We start from the raw sequence: 18460 nt of genomic DNA on the forward strand, positions 1-18460 counted from the left end.
CCAGTCGACAAAACATAGACATTCAGCAGGAGGCGCTGCAGAACCACGTTATAGCGCCGCCTTCGTCTTCCATCACGTCCTCAGACTGGCTTTACATATCTGTGAACGGACTTGTGTTTATCATCTTTGTATCAAACCAACCAGTGAACATGAGCGGAAGAGGAAAGGGAGGAAAAGGACTCGGCAAAGGAGGCGCCAAGCGTCACCGTAAAGTCCTCCGTGATAACATCCAGGGCATCACCAAGCCCGCCATCCGCCGTCTGGCTCGCCGCGGCGGAGTGAAGCGCATCTCCGGTCTGATCTACGAGGAGACCCGCGGTGTGCTGAAGGTCTTCCTGGAGAACGTGATCCGCGATGCCGTCACCTACACCGAGCACGCCAAGAGGAAGACGGTGACCGCCATGGATGTGGTCTATGCCCTGAAGAGACAGGGACGTACCCTGTACGGCTTCGGAGGATAAACACAGACTTCTGTTACCAAAACACAAACGGTCCTTTTAAGGACCACCCACCTTCTCTATAAACGGCTGACTTCCTTGTAAATAACCAGTGTTCAGAACGCTAAGATCTAATTGTTAATATGTGTCCATATCAATACATTACCAACGTACTTCAATGAGCACATCACTGGTAGCTGACTGGTGATTTTGTCCTGCGTGGCAAAATCATATGCCTCCTTTTGATACACCGAGCTGCCAACTTGCACAAAGGGGCAGGTGTTAATGCACTCAAGAGACAGTGGTCAGCTGCGTCTGATCTGCCTGATGGCCTCACCTCCACTCCACCAGGTACCCCTTTTCCACGAACAAGAACCAGGTGCTTGTTCGGGTTGCTAAGGAGAAGGCTAGGGAACTATTTATACTAAATAGGAGTTACTCTCCAGCAGTGGTGCAGCCAGCTGTTCCTCCTTGTTTACTGCCACAGCCTGAAGTGGACCTGGGACTACTTGAACTGATGAGATATGAGGGTGGGGGTAAATGTAAGATCTGCAAGTCTTATATCAGGAGGAATTACCATAGCTATATACAAATATATACAGACGGACCCTGAAACTGGTAGAACAGCAGCTGCAGCAGTAATACCAGAATTCCAGTATGAGTCTGGGAAAAGACTCAGTAATGACTTATCAGTGTTTACATGCGAGAGGATGGCCATAGTTTTTGCACTACAGTGGGTAGAGGACGTCAGGCCAGAGAGAGTGGTAATAGCATCAGACTCATGTGCAGTGCTAACGAGTCTGAAGTTTTTCCACTCCAAAAGCAGAGAAGATTTAACGTTCGAAATCCTACAATCCCTATTCAGAACCCATCAAATGCGGATGGCAGTTAGGTTTGTGTGGGTCCCTGCCCATGTTGGAGTCGAGGTAAATGAGGAGGCGGATAAAGCAACAAAAAGGGCGCTGAAGTGTGGGAGAAATATAGTCGATATAAAGATGAGTAAGGCAGAAGCTAAAGGGGTAGTTAAGGGACAAATCAAAACGATATGGCAGAAGGAATGGAATAAAGGGAGCAAAGGAAGATATCTGTTTAAAAATAAACCATTGGTTGGGAGTGTGGGAGCTGGTGGACGAAATAGAAAAGAGGAGAGGGTAACGACAAGGCTAAGAAACGGCCATACTGGTCTTAACAGTTCCCTCTATACGGTTGGGAAACATCGAAATGGAAGGTGCGAATACTGTCAAGAAGAGGAAACTGTGGACCATGTTTTGATGGCATGTCAGAGGTACGAGGCAGAGAAAGAAGTCCTGAGAAAGGGGCTAAGAGAGCTGGGAGAGGCAAATATAAGTGAAATACTGAAGAAGGGCATTAGGGGCAAGTGTTGGGAACTGCTGTTGGCATATTTACAGAATACAAGACTAATGAATAGAATTTGAGATTTTGTTTTGTTTTGATTTGTTTTGATTTGGTTTAGTTCTAGTAGAGGTTTAATTTCCTTAAGTCCACACTCCAGATTAGTGGGTGGCGGTAATGCACCCGAAAGTTGTTTGCCAACCGCCATAAAAAGCAAAAGAAGAAGAAGAAGAAGAAGAAGAAGGTGCTTGTTCGGAGCCAGAGCTAGAGCCGGTTCGGAGTTGGTTCAACTGACAAGCCTCCAAAGAACCGGTTTGCTTTTCCACAGGCTAAAGAGCCAGCGCAGAGCCAAGTCCTACGTCACAGTTACGTCTCATCTTTCCCAGCAACGTCAGCTCGGCGGCGCCAAACACAAACACATCATCAATGGCGGACGTTGCTTTGCTATTGATGTTCATGGCTTTGCGGAGCTAAATCGACATCCAAACACGGCGGATCAAACATGTTCGCGCGGCTCGCGTTTTTGCCTAGTAGCGTCCATTGTGTTGTTGTTAGCTTGATTAGCTGCTGTCGAAAAATGGCAGATCACAAAGTTTCTCTCGTCTTGTTGGTCACGGTAACCCCGCCCCCAGCCGCTGACGTAAGCGGTTCTTACTTCCAGACCAGCAACGATATGGTGCTACTTAAGAACCACTTTTACTGGTTCAGAGCTGGTGCTTTGGTGGTGGAAAACCAAACAACCGATTTGAAACTAGGCTCTGTCTCCGAACTAGCACCAGTTCTGCCTTGGTGGAAAAGGGGTAAACACACACACAGACAGAGTCACACCCACAAATACCCTTGCAGTGGCCCAGGGGCCGTCACAGCAAATGTGAATTGAATTTACCCCAATGATGTACCCCAGGATTATGTCAAAAAACACGTTTTTTTCTTGTTATATTTTGAAAATTAACCTTCCTTTCGTTCCTCTCTGTGTGTATATAATTTCTGCATCTCCCTTTGTCCTATGCCAGTTTGTCTTGTCCTAACGAGATGTGCGCAGTATTAGGCCTATGCAGTGTTATTTAAGTCGCTATAGGGTTGACGTGAATTGTACACTTTGGGTCGCTGTGTTAGTGAAGTGGTTTTAGTAGCCTTGCTACCGTCATGGTTATATAGGTTGGAGGGTGTGGGCTAAAGCAATGCTATGTCTCCTGCCTTGAAGTCAATGCTCCCTTTTATAAAATATTGTTATAATAAAAGTATTCTTCCAAATCCTTACACGCCCTACACGACACTAGCATCAGCGTTATACGTAACTCACCCCAAATTATGTCATTATATTTATTTTTATATTTCAGTACATTTGGTTCAATAACATAATAACGTGAAAGCCGAAGCTCAGTAGCTGCTCGGGCCGATAAGTGACGAAACACCTGGCAGAGAATGGAAGCGACCTGAGTGAGGCTGCTTCTTTAAGAAGAAGTTGGTACCAAAACAAACATTTGCCAAACCAACCACTAGTCTTCATCCTCCACGTGTTTTCTTGTAAACCTGAAAATAAAGAACAAGTCATACCTTCATGTCGCTGCTTATTACAGCATGGATCGAAATCACTGTTAACCCTCCGCTATGAACAAAATTACTGCGCACAGAACTCGACTCTATGGGCTGCTGTTGTTTCATGCTTTATGTGCAACGATCTTGTCTAGACAGTTAACTCTGAACATGGTGTATAGCCATCAGTGATACAGGCCATACATGCACATTGAGTGTTGTCTAACTTATAACAGAGACAATATATTTGAAGGGATTTGAAATATTTGCAGCCCCGACAGCAAAAGCAATTGAAAGTGAAACATCTTGTGGTGCACAATGCTGCAAAATTAAGATTATGATTTACTGGTGGACATTTCCTAAAAATGTATGTTTAAACAATAGAATGCATTATTAAATATGAGAAAACTGCAACATCTGAACATTCGAAAAAAACAGATACTTGTTTCATCTGGTTGCCATTAGTAAAATACTTTTATAGAGGGAGGTTTTATTACCTCTTACAATCATAATATAATACTGTCAAAATAAAAAACAATAAACAATAAAAGAGTTTGCCTTTTTCATTGTGAAAAATGCACACTGTCATACTCTCATGATTATTTTTCGTTATACTTATACCGGTTAAATTAAGCTTTTTTTGGTAAGTTGCAGGGTTTTTCTTGTTTTTCCTGGTTTTTCTTCGTTTGAACTTTCCAAAGAAGTTCTACAAATATCAAAGAAGTCATTTTTTTAAATAAAACATTTTTTTCAGCAAAAGCTTTTTGTCTGCTTTGGTTTTCCTTGCAGCTAGGTAGACACAGTTTAACTGGAGTTTTCACTCCTGTGTAACACATTATATCCATCAGATGGTTGTTTCATCCTCCCTCCGATTGCATCATAATATCTGGTGATTTGGCTTTGTAAGCCCAAACATCATTGTCTTTTATATTGCTGTACTTTGGACAATGTTTAGGTATCTGAGGCACAATGACAGAGGTGACGAAGGTTGATTATTAATGGTCTAGTTCAGCAGGGGGCGCTATGTGAATAAGATCAAGCCCCGCCTCTGTCTCCTATCACGTCCTCCGAATGGGTTTAAATATCTTGAACTGACCCAATGTGCTCATCTTGTTTCAAACTTATCTGACAATATGAGCGGAAGAGGAAAGGGAGGAAAAGGACTCGGCAAAGGAGGCGCCAAGCGTCACCGTAAAGTCCTCCGTGATAACATCCAGGGCATCACCAAGCCCGCCATCCGCCGTCTGGCTCGCCGCGGCGGAGTGAAGCGCATCTCCGGTCTGATCTACGAGGAGACCCGCGGTGTGCTGAAGGTCTTCCTGGAGAACGTGATCCGCGATGCCGTCACCTACACCGAGCACGCCAAGAGGAAGACGGTGACCGCCATGGATGTGGTCTATGCCCTGAAGAGACAGGGACGCACCCTGTACGGCTTCGGAGGATAAACACAGACTTCTGTTACAAACCAAACGGTCCTTTTAAGGGCCACGCACTCTCTCTGAATAGCTGATGTCCTTGTAAGGAGTTCCTCAGAAAAATGGCAATATTGTTGCATATGTTCTCTCTACCAGTAAGATAGTGAGGTAGTGAAAGTTTTCAAAATGTCTGAAACATTTTGTACGTAATACTTTTGCTTTTCCAGAAATATTTCAGAATCTGCATTACCAAATGTATATAACTTATTGAGCCCCATCCCAGTGAAGGGGCAATTCTATATTGAAGCCTGACATTGCCTTTGTTAGATTGGTTTCTCTAAGTGTATTTTAGGATCTCTGATCCTGAAATTTTATTGCTGATCACCCTCTCCCGTAGACGTTTTCTACAATTTACATCTTACGTCTATATATATCTTAAAATAAGTACAAGCCAGAATGCAGATTAGGGGGGGAAATGTACTTGCCCATTCAATTAATCCCACGTATCGACCAGTAGTGATGGCAAAGTGAAGCTTTCTGAACCACTGGCTTTCCAGCCAATTATATCGGAAAAAGGTTCATTCATTCAATGCATCGCAAACTATATGACCTCTGCTGTTGAAAACCTATAGTGCATATGTATCGAATAGCCTACCAGTATATTTTGGCCCAGTTATATGTAGGTAATATAATTTAAAATACCTGCAAGTGCTTCCTACTGCATGTGCAGTTCATGGCAGTCATAGGGACCTATGTGAATTGTTTGAATGTGGGAAGTGATTTGCAGAGGAAAGGTCAGTGGGGCGGTGATTGTGCTTTTGGACAGGTTTCTTATGACAGGATATTGAGGTGCTTATGGACACATGGGATGGGACATGACATTATTATTGATTTTTATTGAGAAACAAAATTTTCTTCACAGTATTGGGGTTGAGTCGGTTTCTTTTTGTAGATACAGTTTCCCCAGCTTTAGAAAAAACGCGCTCATATGGCACGGATGAGGCAGGAATGCTCATAAGATGCTAATACAAATAGATCTGGGTACACATGTTTGTGTTTGACCCTGTGACCTTGTGTGCAGGATAAGCGGTGTGAAGATGGATGGTTTTATTGTAACAGTCCAAGTTAGGTATAGTTTTGCTAGATGATTATGCGTAACTCTGGGCTAGGATCAGATGGTTATACGTATAACTACAGAGCTTTAAGCCTTAAGGAATGCCCGCAGAGAAAGACCATGCTTCATCTGCGAGCGAGTGAGTGTTGAGTAGGCTACAGCGGGGAGCGGTGTCAAACTCAATCACCATGGGCAAAAAATAACCTGCCATAAAAATCAAGATACCTGATACGTATGATACCAGAATTCAATCCAACACCACCTGCATGTCTCCGGCAAAAAGCCCACCTGCGATCTCCTGCTGTAAGCAGAATATAGTTGGGTTTGGCGACGTCAGATGCCCGTTGGTGACAGGTGGGCCGGTATTGGGCAAGCCCAAACCCATAGGCCCACCAGGGGTATTCCCGACGGCCAATCCGCCCCTCTGCATGCCAATATCAAGAGGATGTACTCAATCTACTATTGAAACATTTCAGATTGAAGGGGTCTGAAACATTTGTAAATTAGACACTGTTCAGATAGTGAAAACATAATCTATATCGCATGGACCTGTTTGTACAAAAAGTGCAAATTGATCAAAAAGTTATATAATCTAATTACATGTCCATGATTATACCAGTACTCATCTTCAAAAGGGATCTTTAAACAATATATTTCTTTAAATCTATAATATATGGGAAAATGATAGACTGCTACTTGGACTTTTTGGCCGTGCGGGTTTCCAGGCTGCTGTGTTATAACATGTACGTCTAGGTCTGGTCTATGCCCCCAGGCCCTCATCTGGGTCTTAAAGTATACGACTACTTTCATTTGGTGTTTTAACCAAAAATGACATTTGCAATCCTGGATTGTAAGTTTGAACTGTGCAAGAAGAGCTACCATTGGGCAGACTGTAATATCCAGCAACACAATGCTGGCAAATGTGCAACTAAGTTAGACGAGTAAAATAAGCTATGAAGGCCTGGGCTGAATCTTTTACATAATTTATGTTGAATGCTTGAAAATAATGATGATCGGAATAAGCATTCATAACAATAATAAGGATTATGTGGACATTGTTATCAAAATCTAAATTTCAGTGCAGACTTCCTTATTCAGCTGAAAACTATCACAGGTAAAATAAGTAACATTGCAACATTTATGCTTTCCAAAAGAGGCAACATGTTTGAAGATTACAAGTTGAACTAATAAGTGTTTTCAGCAGAGGACATGTCCGCCGAGCAGCTATAAGCCTCCACCGTCATCAGTGTGTTTGCTGCTCCCGGAATAACTTCAGTTTATTACAAACTGATTAACATCCGATGGTTGTTTTCACATTGAGAACCTGAATAAACATGTGGATCAGATGGAAAACGACTTTTGATGGCGATATGATGTTATTTAAATACTTTTAAGAGAGAAATGAGTGGGAAAAGCCGCTGATCACTGCTGTCCACGGCGCTGAGTAGGTGAGGTTTGGAGGCTCCTCAAACAAAACGCATCGATCATCAGAGCTCTACGTGACCTGAACACGAAGAGAAACTAGTCCGCTATCGGCTCCTTCACCTTCAGCCTCCAGCACCTGATGCACATTTAGTTTTTAGTCTTTAATCAGTGGAGAGAAAACACAAGTGACTCGACTTTCAGGCTGCACGAGCAGCTCCGGGCTGGGTTGAGTCTCCACGGTTCTCATGGTGCGTTTAAGTTCAGTCCGCTGCTTTGAGCTCTTCATCAGTCTCACTCTCTCGAGTCCTCGACGATACAAACGTACAACGGGACGAAATGGCAGAAGTAGCTCCAGCTCCAGCCGCCGCCGCGCCCAAAGCAGCCAAGAAGAAGGTGTCCAAGCCGAAGAAGGTCGGTCCCAGCGTCTCCGACCTCATCGTGAAAACTGTGGCCGCATCCAAGGAGCGGAGCGGCGTGTCTGCTGCCGCCGTCAAGAAGGCTCTGACCGCCGGAGGATACGATGTGGACAAGAACAAGGCCCGCGTCAAGACCGCCATCAAGAGCCTGGTGGCCAAGGGGACTCTGGTCCAGGTCAAGGGGATCGGGGCCTCCGGCTCCTTCAAGATGAGCAAGACCACCGCCGACAAACCGGCAAAGAAAGCCGCTCCTGAAGCCAAGAAGCCCGCGGCGAAGAAACCCGCAGCGGCCAAAAAGCCCAAAGCAGCGGCAGTGAAGAAAGTTGCAGCCGCTAAGAAGTCACCGAAGAAGGCCAAGAAACCCGCAGCGGCCAAGAAGGTGGCCAAGAGCCCCAAGAAGGTAGCAAAGAGCCCCAAGAAGGTAGCAAAGAGCCCCAAGAAGGTGGCCAAGAGCCCCAAGAAGGTGGTGAAAAAGGCCCCTGCAGCAAAGAAAGCTCCAGTGAAGAAGGTCGCTAAGCCCAAAGCAAAGAAAGCAGCACCCAAGAAGAAGTAAACTGACCTCAGTCTGAAGAACCAACACCTCTATAAAAGGCTCTTTTAAGAGCCACCCACTCCTTCCTCAAAGAGCTTTTCCTTCATTATTCAGCTGTTGAAAATATAGCTGGGATTAATCTTTAATGATTAATCACTATTGTAGCTGAATAACATTTTCAAGGGAAAAGTTGAGTCTGAAATCATCAGAACCTGATAAATGTGCATGAAAATAATGTATATTAGAGCAGTAGATTTATTTTTAGCGTTCTAGAAAATATCAATTGTTCACTGATCGATTGAATTCATTAAATTCCAACAACTGAACAAGTGTGAGCATCTAAAGAAATTTATCAACCAGAGGGAAACTTAGACACTGCTAAAGACAGTGGAAAATGCATGAAATACAAAACGGGAACAAGGAATCAATCTTGTAATTTAGATTTGTTGCCATTAATCCTCATTGCCCGCATATATCTCACCATAAGCATCGATGAGTAGCGAGGATGAGTATCCCAAGTTTTTTATGATTCAAAGATCTATGTAACCATTATAACTGCAGTGACAATTGTATTTTATTTTACAGTGGAGGAAATCATCTTACATGTAAGTACCATTGATACCATACCACTGAGCTGCTCGTACTTTACATGAATGTGTTTACATAATATGTACTTGCACTCACATAGAAGACAGTAAAGGAAGATGATCTTATGAAGTTAACCAGTATTAGGAGCTTCAGAATTATAGAGCCTCTTGTTCTTTAGCAAAGCAATAAAGGAGTATATCACTGAAGGCTCCTGTTTAAGTCAGTAATGCAGAAATCTTACCATTCATTTTTAATACCAACATTGCAGAAATGTGTAAAAGCAGATTTAAGGATTCATCAGAGGCAGTCGGGCGGCTGAGGAGCGGTGACGCTGATTGAGACCTCCGGCCCCTGATTGGTGGAGAACTCCTCCTGGAGCTCAGCCGCGCCTCTAGAAGCGAGTCTCCGCTGCTCATTGGTGGAAAATGATTTCAAACTGCCCGCTAAAAACGGTGAGCTCGCGCCCTCTGTCTTCGTGTCTGGAGCCTCTTCTCTGGTTGGTGCGCGCGTCAGGAACCGTCCCGCCCGCTCCGCGGACATATAAAGGAGGCTTTGACGCGTTCACAGACACTTCCTTCCCTGAAACAGTTTAACAATGAGCGGCAGAGGCAAAACCGGTGGAAAGGCCCGAGCGAAGGCAAAGACCCGCTCCTCTCGTGCTGGACTCCAGTTCCCAGTCGGTCGCGTCCACAGACATCTGCGCAAAGGGAACTATGCGCAGCGTGTCGGCGCAGGAGCCCCCGTCTACCTGGCGGCCGTGCTGGAGTACCTGACCGCTGAGATCCTGGAGCTGGCTGGAAATGCTGCCCGCGACAACAAGAAGACCCGCATCATCCCGCGTCACCTGCAGCTGGCTGTCCGCAACGACGAGGAGCTCAACAAGCTGCTGGGCGGAGTGACCATCGCTCAGGGCGGCGTGCTGCCCAACATCCAGGCGGTGCTGCTGCCCAAGAAGACCGAGAAGCCCGCCAAGAAGTAAAGCCGGAGACCTCCATCCACCACAAAGGCTCTTTTAAGAGCCACCCACCCACACGAAAAGAGCTGTGATCCTCATACTTTGTCTATTACGTGGTCCTACTTATTAAGGTCATCCTAATAAGGTCACAACTTTATCATTACCTCACAACCTTTTAATGCATCAGGTAGAAAGGACACCACTGCAGCTAACTTGAGAACTTTACAGTTATAAATCAGACACTTGAGGATGTAGATGGATTTACTTTCATAACCCCCTCATAACATTCCACCGGTCACTCCCCCTCACACTGCACATGTCACTTTAACTGTAATTTATCACTTTGTCATCACTGGTCACTTTACTTGTTCGCCAGTGCACTTTATGCTTAATATGTTTTTTAACTTTTTTTTTTATATTTTACATTTTTAACTAACTTTATTCCATTGTTTTATACTAACCCATAGCCTTATTCTACTAACCCATTGCATTAGCATTTTACTTTACTTTATTACTTGTGCACTGCTGTCTTGTTGTCTATTGTCACACTGTCTACTGTCGCGCACCAACCGCCAAGACAAATTCCTTGTATGTTTGACATATTTTGGTAATAAATGTTTCCTGATTCCTGATTCAACATCTGACTTTACTGCCGTATGAATCAGACACCTGGCAGTTGATCACAAATTCTAAAGATATAATATTCCTTTAGAATTTAAGTTGATGGTAGCATGAGATGTGTAATATAAAGGTTTCAATAACCGGATGCTCTTTCGCAGGCTGTGACAATCAAAAACATGTTTTCTACTTTACGCAACATTTGGATGCTTTTGTATAATAAAGACCGAGTGTCTGACGAATAAGGTAGATGTATTATACAAGATTTCTTTGTAGAATAGTCTTGCTGAATAAAACTTAAACGTTTTAAAGGATAAAAGCTCTTTAAGGAAGGATTGAGCCTTTAATAGAGGTGTTGGTTCTTCAGACTGATATCAGCTCACTTCTTCTTGGCTGCTGCTCCACATAATTGAGGGAATGTTTTGCTATTTGTGCCTTATCTGCTCCATGTTGAAATAGCTTCACACTTCGTTGACAAACTATTTCCTGATGTGTTTATTTTTTTAAATGGAACAGTATTTATTGAAATGGTCATAATTCTTCTTAAATTACAATCCGTTATGTATGTTTAATTGAAATGTACATTTTCTCCATTAAAAAACAAATGTTCAGTGATGATGGATGGGCCAAATTCTGGAGTCTGAGCAACATTTGGATGCTTTCGTATATCAAAGAACTGTAGGTGTTGTCTGTGAATTAGTAACATTTATCAGATTTCCTCATAAAATGTTCTTTAGAAGCTCATGTTGGCTGAAGATCACAAATCAGAAATTGTGGATTTCCCAATTTCCCATCAGAAGTTGTATAGTTCAATTAAATTGAGTAAATTAAAATAATTTTATGACATGATAAAATGAAGTCACATGTCTCAAGTTGTAAGCACAATAGTTCTTGTGCTATTCCTATAATGTGATATCAACAAAGTCGATCTAATTAACTAATTTCAAATTGACCCGATGATTGATGTTAGGCTACCTTGATTCCTCACTCAAACGTTAATTTAAACTAGACGTCAGTCATCAGGATAATCTGAATCTGAATATAAACTATACATGTTTCACGGATCAGTGTGCTAAATGCCTAAAAGTCCTATTAAGGTGCCCTATAATATTTAGTTATGACTAAGAGAAATGCATTTGTCTCTATTCTGAATTAAAAAAAAGGTGTGTGTCACGTCTTTACACATCAGGAATTGAAGTGTGTGTATATGTAATTATCAACAGGGTGCCCTGTGATTGTGAATGGTTTGTGTGACCGTCATTAGATGATTTCAGTGCATGCAATGATTTATACAACATGATTCTCAACATGCAACTCTGTTGTCAAACGACAAATAAAAAACAATCTTGTGTTAAGTCAAGAGCATTTAAGTGATTCAATCTCAATAGAGAAATCCGTTTGGATGCGATGTTTATGACGCATGTGCAGTATCACACAGAAGGCAACCAATCACACTCGAGCAACAGCACAGTGTACTTTGCATCTAGTTCATATATGAGCACCGTGCTATCGAAATTGAGGCATTCTCAGTTTACAGAGAAGTTTCCAATCATGCCTGAAGTTGTGAAAGCGCCCAAGAAGGGCTCCAAGAAAGCCGTCTCCAAGGCCGTCAGCAAGAGCGGCAAGAAGAAGAGGAAGACCAGGAAGGAGAGCTACGCCATCTACGTGTACAAGGTGATGAAGCAGGTCCACCCCGACACCGGCATCTCCTCCAAGGCCATGGGCATCATGAACTCGTTCGTGAGCGACATCTTTGAGCGCATCGCCGGTGAGGCCTCTCGCCTGGCTCACTACAACAAGCGCTCCACCATCACCTCCAGGGAGATCCAGACCGCTGTGCGCCTGCTGCTGCCCGGCGAGCTGGCCAAGCACGCCGTGTCTGAGGGAACCAAGGCCGTGACCAAGTACACCAGCTCCAAGTAAACCTGATGTAGACCACCAACACAAAGGCTCTTTTAAGAGCCACCCACCTCTTCTAAAGACCTTTTCCTGATGCTTTTTCTCAATATTGAAATTAATAAAAAGTATCAAAAGCTAGTAATGGTGTTAAAACTATAATAATTGTAGGTTGCTCACAGATTCTAACTACTTTAAAACTGTAAGGGTTTTCATAAGCAATTGCCACCTAATTACAAACTTCTGTACCTCCTGTCTGATTCAATGCTTCTGGTTTGAGGTGTATTTATCGAGAACTCCGCTGCATATCTTCTGGTATATGAGAGTAGGGTGATGCCATCAGCTGCGTCAAGCTCCTGTAAATGTTGTCTTTTTTTCAACAGTCTTGTCATATCTTGCTATTTCAAAATGTGTGATGGTAAATAATCCCATAGACCTTCCGGTAAAGGAATAGGACATATTTTGAGAATGCAAAAGGAATGTTCATATGTGAGCTTGACTGTACGGCTACGGATCTTGTTACTGACTCATGCAGATTTATTCCTTGAACATTTTAATAGTTTAATGGACCTGGATGCAAGAAGGCAAAAAGCTCTTACGGTGGTGTTTTATGTTTGTATTTTGACAGAAGAAATAAAAGGAGTCATTTCACAAGCAAAAAGTGTCACGTCCTTTCATATATGGGATCTGTTAGTGATGATTGGAAGCATTTCTTTGTAGAACTATACGGCAGAAACACCAGACACACAACGTTTATTTTTCCTCAGGTCGTCGCTCTGATAAGAAATCCGTCACGAAATTATAGCCGTGGACTAAATGTTTCAGAGCTTGACATTGGCAATAATAAATATATAGTCGAGACAACCCTAATGCACGTGTCCGTGGAGCGAGCCGGGCGGCTCCAGGCACGATAACCGAGGGCGGGCAGCTCTTGGCGGACAGTTTGAAATAGTTTTCCGCCAATGAGCAGCGGAGACTCTCTTGTGGAGGCGCGGCTGAGCTCCAGGAGGAGTCCTCCACCAATAAGGAGCCGAGGTCTAAATCAGCGTCACCGCTCCACAGCCGGTCCACACTTTAAGAGCCGGGTGTCTCCTCTCAGAGTTCACTTCTCTTAACAAGAGCGAGACGAGACGATCATGGCACGAACCAAGCAGACCGCTCGTAAGTCCACCGGAGGCAAAGCCCCCAGGAAGCAGCTCGCCACCAAGGCCGCCCGTAAGAGCGCCCCGGCCACCGGCGGCGTGAAGAAGCCTCACCGTTACAGGCCCGGTACCGTGGCCCTGAGGGAGATCCGTCGCTACCAGAAGTCCACGGAGCTGCTGATCCGCAAGCTGCCCTTCCAGCGTCTGGTGAGAGAAATCGCTCAGGACTTCAAGACCGACCTGCGCTTCCAGAGCTCTGCTGTTATGGCTCTGCAGGAGTCCAGCGAGGCTTACCTGGTGGGCCTGTTCGAGGACACCAACCTGTGCGCCATCCACGCCAAGAGGGTCACCATCATGCCCAAAGACATCCAGCTGGCCCGTCGCATCCGCGGAGAACGAGCTTAAACCCCCTGATTCTACTCCCAACAACGGCTCTTTTAAGAGCCACCTTCACTCTCTGTAAAGAACTATTCCTTAACGTGACCATCACTTCATGATTTGAGAAGTCATCTAGTCAAGTCCAAATGAATATCTGCTGATTTAGAGTTCGATCAAGTACTTTTGAGTAGAAAACTTGCCGTTCACAAAATTCACCATGTAACAGATGTGTTTAGGGAATGGTAGAAGTCTACTCAAATACTGATCTTTTCAGCATTTTTTTGGTCCTGCAGAAGACAACAAAACACACATTCGTTCAGCAGGAGGCGCTGCAGAACCACGTTAAAGCCCCGCCTTCGTCTTCCATCACGTCCTCAGACTGGCTTTATAAGTCTGTGAACCGTCTCGAGTTTATCATCTTTGTACCAAACCAACCAGTGAACATGAGCGGAAGAGGAAAGGGAGGAAAAGGACTCGGCAAAGGAGGCGCCAAGCGTCACCGTAAAGTCCTCCGTGATAACATCCAGGGCATCACCAAGCCCGCCATCCGCCGTCTGGCTCGCCGCGGCGGAGTGAAGCGCATCTCCGGTCTGATCTACGAGGAGACCCGCGGTGTGCTGAAGGTCTTCCTGGAGAACGTGATCCGCGATGCCGTCACCTACACCGAGCACGCCAAGAGGAAGACGGTGACCGCCATGGATGTGGTCTATGCCCTGAAGAGACAGGGACGCACCCTGTACGGCTTCGGAGGATAAACACAGACTTCTGTTACCAACAACCTTTTAAGGGCCACACACTCTCTTTGAGGAGCTGATTACTGTAATGATGAAAATAGGACATCAAAATCAATGCAGATTCCAATGCATAGTTCTGTTTGAATAATGTGCAGACCTTTTAAGGACCACACACACCTTCTCTATAAACAGTTGACTTCCTTGTAAATAACCAGTGTTCAGAACGCTAGGATCTATTTGTCATGTCATGATTTGAGAAGTTGCTCCATATGAATAAAATACCAACGTACTTCAATGAGCACAACACTGGTAGCTGACTGGTGATTTTGTCCTGCGTGTCAAAATCATATGCCTCCTTTTGATACACCGAGCTGCCAACTTTTCAAAAAACCATGAAGTCAGATTTTGTCGGGGGGTGACCAAAATATTGCCGCGCACGTAGCCACACACGTTGGTGGCTCAAATATTAGGAACTTGGTATTCATTTGGTGTAGTACCCGTGTTGTACCCTGCGTTATTTCATGCATTCTAGTGTATTTTTGGGTCGTATGCCTGAACTTATTCTGATTCATGTTCATCTGCTCATGACTTGTGGGGCCTTCTAGACTTGAGCTGAACATTCAACCAGAAAGCTATTGCTGTGTCTCAATGACTGTCTATGTACCACAATATAGCCTAATTGATAGACCTGTGTTTAACATTTGAACAATTTAGGTTGATTGACATTTTGATTACAATGGTATTCAACTAATTCTTAACTGAAACCTAACCTATATTGTTAATAATTGTATTCTTAAGAGCACTTAATTATTTATGTTCAGCAAAAGATGACAAGTTTAGATAGGTAAAAATATTTTTCATTATCAAACAAAAAAGTGCAACAAATAAAGTGCTTAAACAGTAGTCTTTCAAAGCAAAACAATGGATACACATAATATAAATACACATGAATAAAATAACAAAAGTAATTTTTTCATTAAGCATTGTTTATTAAGGTTGCTCACAGTGAGCATTCCATTCGCATTTCAACGCATTTTCAGCAGGAAATGCATTTTCTAGTTATTATTATATATGTTATATATAAGTATGTGTATATAAGTTATTATAATTTCAATGTTTTTTTAATTAATTAATTTATTTTATAGGCGTGCTGCACACAATTATTATTAATATTATTATTAATATAAACAGGCCTACCTATAATTTATAATTTTTCACTCACCTTTGCCAGTGTCAAATGACCCCAACTAAGCAGATGTTTCATACCTTGACAGCTTTGATGTTATTTTTATTTGAAAATAAATAAATGGGATATCTGTGATATTTCAAATTAAAACAAAGTGTGAAGACTCGATTACTACTTTTGCAAACCACTAGTAAAGATAAACAAATATGTGCCAGGAATCAAGTGTTGATATAGTAGTGGCGATATAGTAGTGTGGATGGCTGTTCCAGTCCAGTAATCTCTACTACACAATGAGGCTTGCTGGTGGTCAATTTTGATCTGGGTCATACAATTCTCTGTTATATAGCTGACCCGGCCCCGGCCCCCCATCACAGTCAGGAACGATAATGTGGCCCCCAGAGAAAAAAGTTTGGCGACCCCTGTTCTACTGAGAGAACCATTTGCAGGGAACCCAAAATCCTTTAACCACTCGGGCAAAAACTCTAGAGATCTCCATATTTCTGTCTCATCACATGCATAATGGGTCCCTGTGGAGGACTACTTTCTTTTTACTTTTACCCTGTACACACCTTTCAGGCGTGTTAAAGTATACTTTTCAGTCCTGAAAATATAGTCGTCACTAAAAGTCTTGATTTTCTTTTAACCTGGAAAAATACAAGTTAAAACCCAACAGAACATATTGGTTAATAAATATAAGTCAAGGGCGCAAATATCTGTGTTCAGATTATTTTTATCCGAAACGTAATATTGTTCCTGTCTTCCTGTTATGTCAAGCGTTCCAATTATGCAATTTCAGAGTGTTAGTCTGAATACAATCGTTAATCCACAAATTGCTCCTTTCTTCCTTTGTAAAAAGGTGGATGCTGATGATTGAGATACGCAATAAAACTCAATTGTCATTCTAATTTCATATTATTGCTTCTGAATTGTTTTAGTGTTTTTTGCTCAGAATGGTACTCAATGCATTTTAGGTTCCACACTCATACAAGGTTTGGATCTAACTATTTTTGAATTTTTTCTTAGGAATACTGAACTATTTAACAATAATAATAGTAATGATTAACTTTGATTTTGAGTGTGTTTGTTGATTATTAGTTGAGCTATGTATATTATACATCAATAACATGATTTCTTAGGAAATAAAAACTGAAAACAACTAAGAGAGAAATTTCACCTTATAGTGTCTCGAGCTATGATAGTCATAATAGTGATTACATGTGTTATGTTCACCTAAATGTAAATGCATCTGTGCTGATAGAATTCATCAGCACAATAGAAATAATGATTTACAATAATCGACCTATATGCAAATAAAAGCTTCCCAAAAAACTAACATTAGTGGGTCAGTATATTTGATGATTAAATGTTGCAACTACGTATAGTAAAAGGTACTATTAGCAGAAGACATGTCCACAGTGAGCAGCTGTGATGGGAGGTCTGATTGAACTGTAACCACCATCCTTGTGTTTGCTGCTTCCAAAAAAAGTACAGTTTATTAAATACTGATCAACATCTGATGGTTGTTTTACGTTGACACCGTGAACCAACATGTGGATAGTTTGGAAACCCACTTTTGATGGAGAATTGATGTATTTTAAATACTTTTAAGAGAGAAATGAGTGGGAAAAGCCGCTGATCACTGCTGTCCACGGCGCTGAGTAGGTGAGGTTTGGAGGCTCCTCAAACAAAACGCATCGATCATCAGAGCTGTACGTGACCTGAACATGAAGAGAAACTAGTCCGCTATCGGCTCCTCCACCTTCAGCCTCCAGCACCTGATGCACATTTAGTTTTTAGTCTTTAATCAGTGGAGAGAAAAGACAAGTGACTCGACTTTCAGACTGCACGAGCAGCTCCGGGCTGGGTTGAGTCTCTACGGTTCTCATGGTGCGTTTAAGTTCAGTCCGCTGCTTTGAGCTCTTCATCAGTCTCACTCTCTCGAGTCCTCGACGACACAAACGCACAACAACGGGACGAAATGGCAGAAGTAGCTCCAGCTCCAGCCGCCGCCGCGCCCAAACCAGCCAAGAAGAAGGCGTCCAAGCCGAAGAAGGTCGGTCCCAGCGTCTCCGACCTCATCGTGAAAACTGTGGCCGCATCCAAGGAGCGGAGCGGCGTGTCTGCTGCCGCCGTCAAGAAGGCTCTGACCGCCGGAGGATACGATGTGGACAAGAACAAGGCCCGCGTCAAGACCGCCATCAAGAGCCTGGTGGCCAAGGGGACTCTGGTCCAGGTCAAGGGGATCGGGGCCTCCGGCTCCTTCAAGATGAGCAAGACCACCGCAGACAAACCGGCAAAGAAAGACGCTCCTAAAGCCAAGAAGCCCGCAGCGAAGAAACCCGCAGCGGCCAAAAAGCCCAAAGCAGCGGCAGTGAAGAAAGTTGTAGCCGCCAAGAAGTCACCGAAGAAGGCCAAGAAACCCGCAGCAGCCAAGAAGGTGACCAAGAGCCCCAAGAAGGTAGCAAAGAGCCCCAAGAAGGTGGCAAAGAGCCCCAAGAAGGTGGCAAAGAGCCCCAAGAAGGTGGTGAAAATGGCCCCTGCAGCCAAGAAAACTCCAGTGAAGAAGGTCGCTAAGGCCAAAGCCAAGAAAGCAGCACCCAAGAAGTAAACTGATATCAGTCTGAAGAACCAATGCTTCTATAAAAGGCTCTTTTAAGAGCCACCCAATCCCTCCTTAAAGAGCTTTTCCTTCTCTTAAATTATCAACACAATACTTTTTATGTTTACCTCTAATC

At 43.4% G+C, this 18460-nt stretch overlaps 6 protein-coding genes and 2 pseudogenes across 8 annotated transcripts; all 8 read left to right on the plus strand.

Moving 5' to 3' along the window:
- The first annotated feature begins 149 nt into the window (after positions 1 to 149).
- LOC144383713 (histone H4) lies at positions 150 to 2009 on the plus strand. The gene has a single exon (XM_078082564.1). It carries the CDS (start codon positions 150 to 152, stop codon positions 459 to 461), a length of 312 nt encoding a protein of 103 aa, XP_077938690.1. The 3' UTR covers positions 462 to 2009.
- Positions 2010 to 4431: 2422 nt separating this feature from the next.
- On the plus strand, positions 4432 to 4928 carry LOC144383714 (histone H4). Its single transcript, XM_078082565.1, has one exon. It carries the CDS (start codon positions 4460 to 4462, stop codon positions 4769 to 4771), a length of 312 nt encoding a protein of 103 aa, XP_077938691.1. The 5' UTR covers positions 4432 to 4459; the 3' UTR covers positions 4772 to 4928.
- Positions 4929 to 7558: 2630 nt separating this feature from the next.
- Positions 7559 to 8554, plus strand: LOC144383715 (histone H1 pseudogene; annotated as a pseudogene). The gene has a single exon (XR_013451126.1). The product of XR_013451126.1 is annotated as a histone H1 pseudogene (transcript).
- Positions 8555 to 8792: 238 nt separating this feature from the next.
- Positions 8793 to 9934, plus strand: LOC144383716 (histone H2A-like). The gene has a single exon (XM_078082566.1). The coding sequence runs from the start codon at positions 9412 to 9414 to the stop codon at positions 9793 to 9795; it is 384 nt and encodes a 127-aa protein (XP_077938692.1). The 5' UTR covers positions 8793 to 9411; the 3' UTR covers positions 9796 to 9934.
- Positions 9935 to 11902: 1968 nt separating this feature from the next.
- On the plus strand, positions 11903 to 12331 carry LOC120809075 (histone H2B 1/2). The gene has a single exon (XM_078082567.1). It carries the CDS (start codon positions 11941 to 11943, stop codon positions 12310 to 12312), a length of 372 nt encoding a protein of 123 aa, XP_077938693.1. The 5' UTR covers positions 11903 to 11940; the 3' UTR covers positions 12313 to 12331.
- Positions 12332 to 13386: 1055 nt separating this feature from the next.
- Positions 13387 to 15879, plus strand: LOC144383718 (histone H3). The gene has a single exon (XM_078082570.1). The coding sequence runs from the start codon at positions 13422 to 13424 to the stop codon at positions 13830 to 13832; it is 411 nt and encodes a 136-aa protein (XP_077938696.1). The 5' UTR covers positions 13387 to 13421; the 3' UTR covers positions 13833 to 15879.
- LOC144383717 (histone H4) lies at positions 14249 to 15879 on the plus strand. The gene has a single exon (XM_078082569.1). It carries the CDS (start codon positions 14249 to 14251, stop codon positions 14558 to 14560), a length of 312 nt encoding a protein of 103 aa, XP_077938695.1. The 3' UTR covers positions 14561 to 15879.
- Positions 15880 to 17624: 1745 nt separating this feature from the next.
- LOC144383757 (histone H1 pseudogene) lies at positions 17625 to 18333 on the plus strand (annotated as a pseudogene). The gene has a single exon (XR_013451191.1). The product of XR_013451191.1 is annotated as a histone H1 pseudogene (transcript).
- The last annotated feature ends 127 nt before the right edge of the window (positions 18334 to 18460 follow it).

This window comes from Gasterosteus aculeatus, chromosome X (assembly GCF_964276395.1).
Source record: "Gasterosteus aculeatus chromosome X, fGasAcu3.hap1.1, whole genome shotgun sequence".
NCBI lineage: Eukaryota > Metazoa > Chordata > Actinopteri > Perciformes > Gasterosteidae > Gasterosteus > Gasterosteus aculeatus.

What these genes read in the sequence shown, in the direction of transcription:
- LOC144383718 (XM_078082570.1), top strand. Translation starts at nt 13,422, where the DNA reads ATGGCACGAACCAAGCAGACCGCTCGTAAGTCCACCGGAGGCAAAGCC.
- LOC144383717 (XM_078082569.1), top strand. Translation starts at nt 14,249, where the DNA reads ATGAGCGGAAGAGGAAAGGGAGGAAAAGGACTCGGCAAAGGAGGCGCC.
- LOC120809075 (XM_078082567.1), top strand. Translation starts at nt 11,941, where the DNA reads ATGCCTGAAGTTGTGAAAGCGCCCAAGAAGGGCTCCAAGAAAGCCGTC.
- LOC144383716 (XM_078082566.1), top strand. Translation starts at nt 9,412, where the DNA reads ATGAGCGGCAGAGGCAAAACCGGTGGAAAGGCCCGAGCGAAGGCAAAG.
- LOC144383713 (XM_078082564.1), top strand. Translation starts at nt 150, where the DNA reads ATGAGCGGAAGAGGAAAGGGAGGAAAAGGACTCGGCAAAGGAGGCGCC.
- LOC144383714 (XM_078082565.1), top strand. Translation starts at nt 4,460, where the DNA reads ATGAGCGGAAGAGGAAAGGGAGGAAAAGGACTCGGCAAAGGAGGCGCC.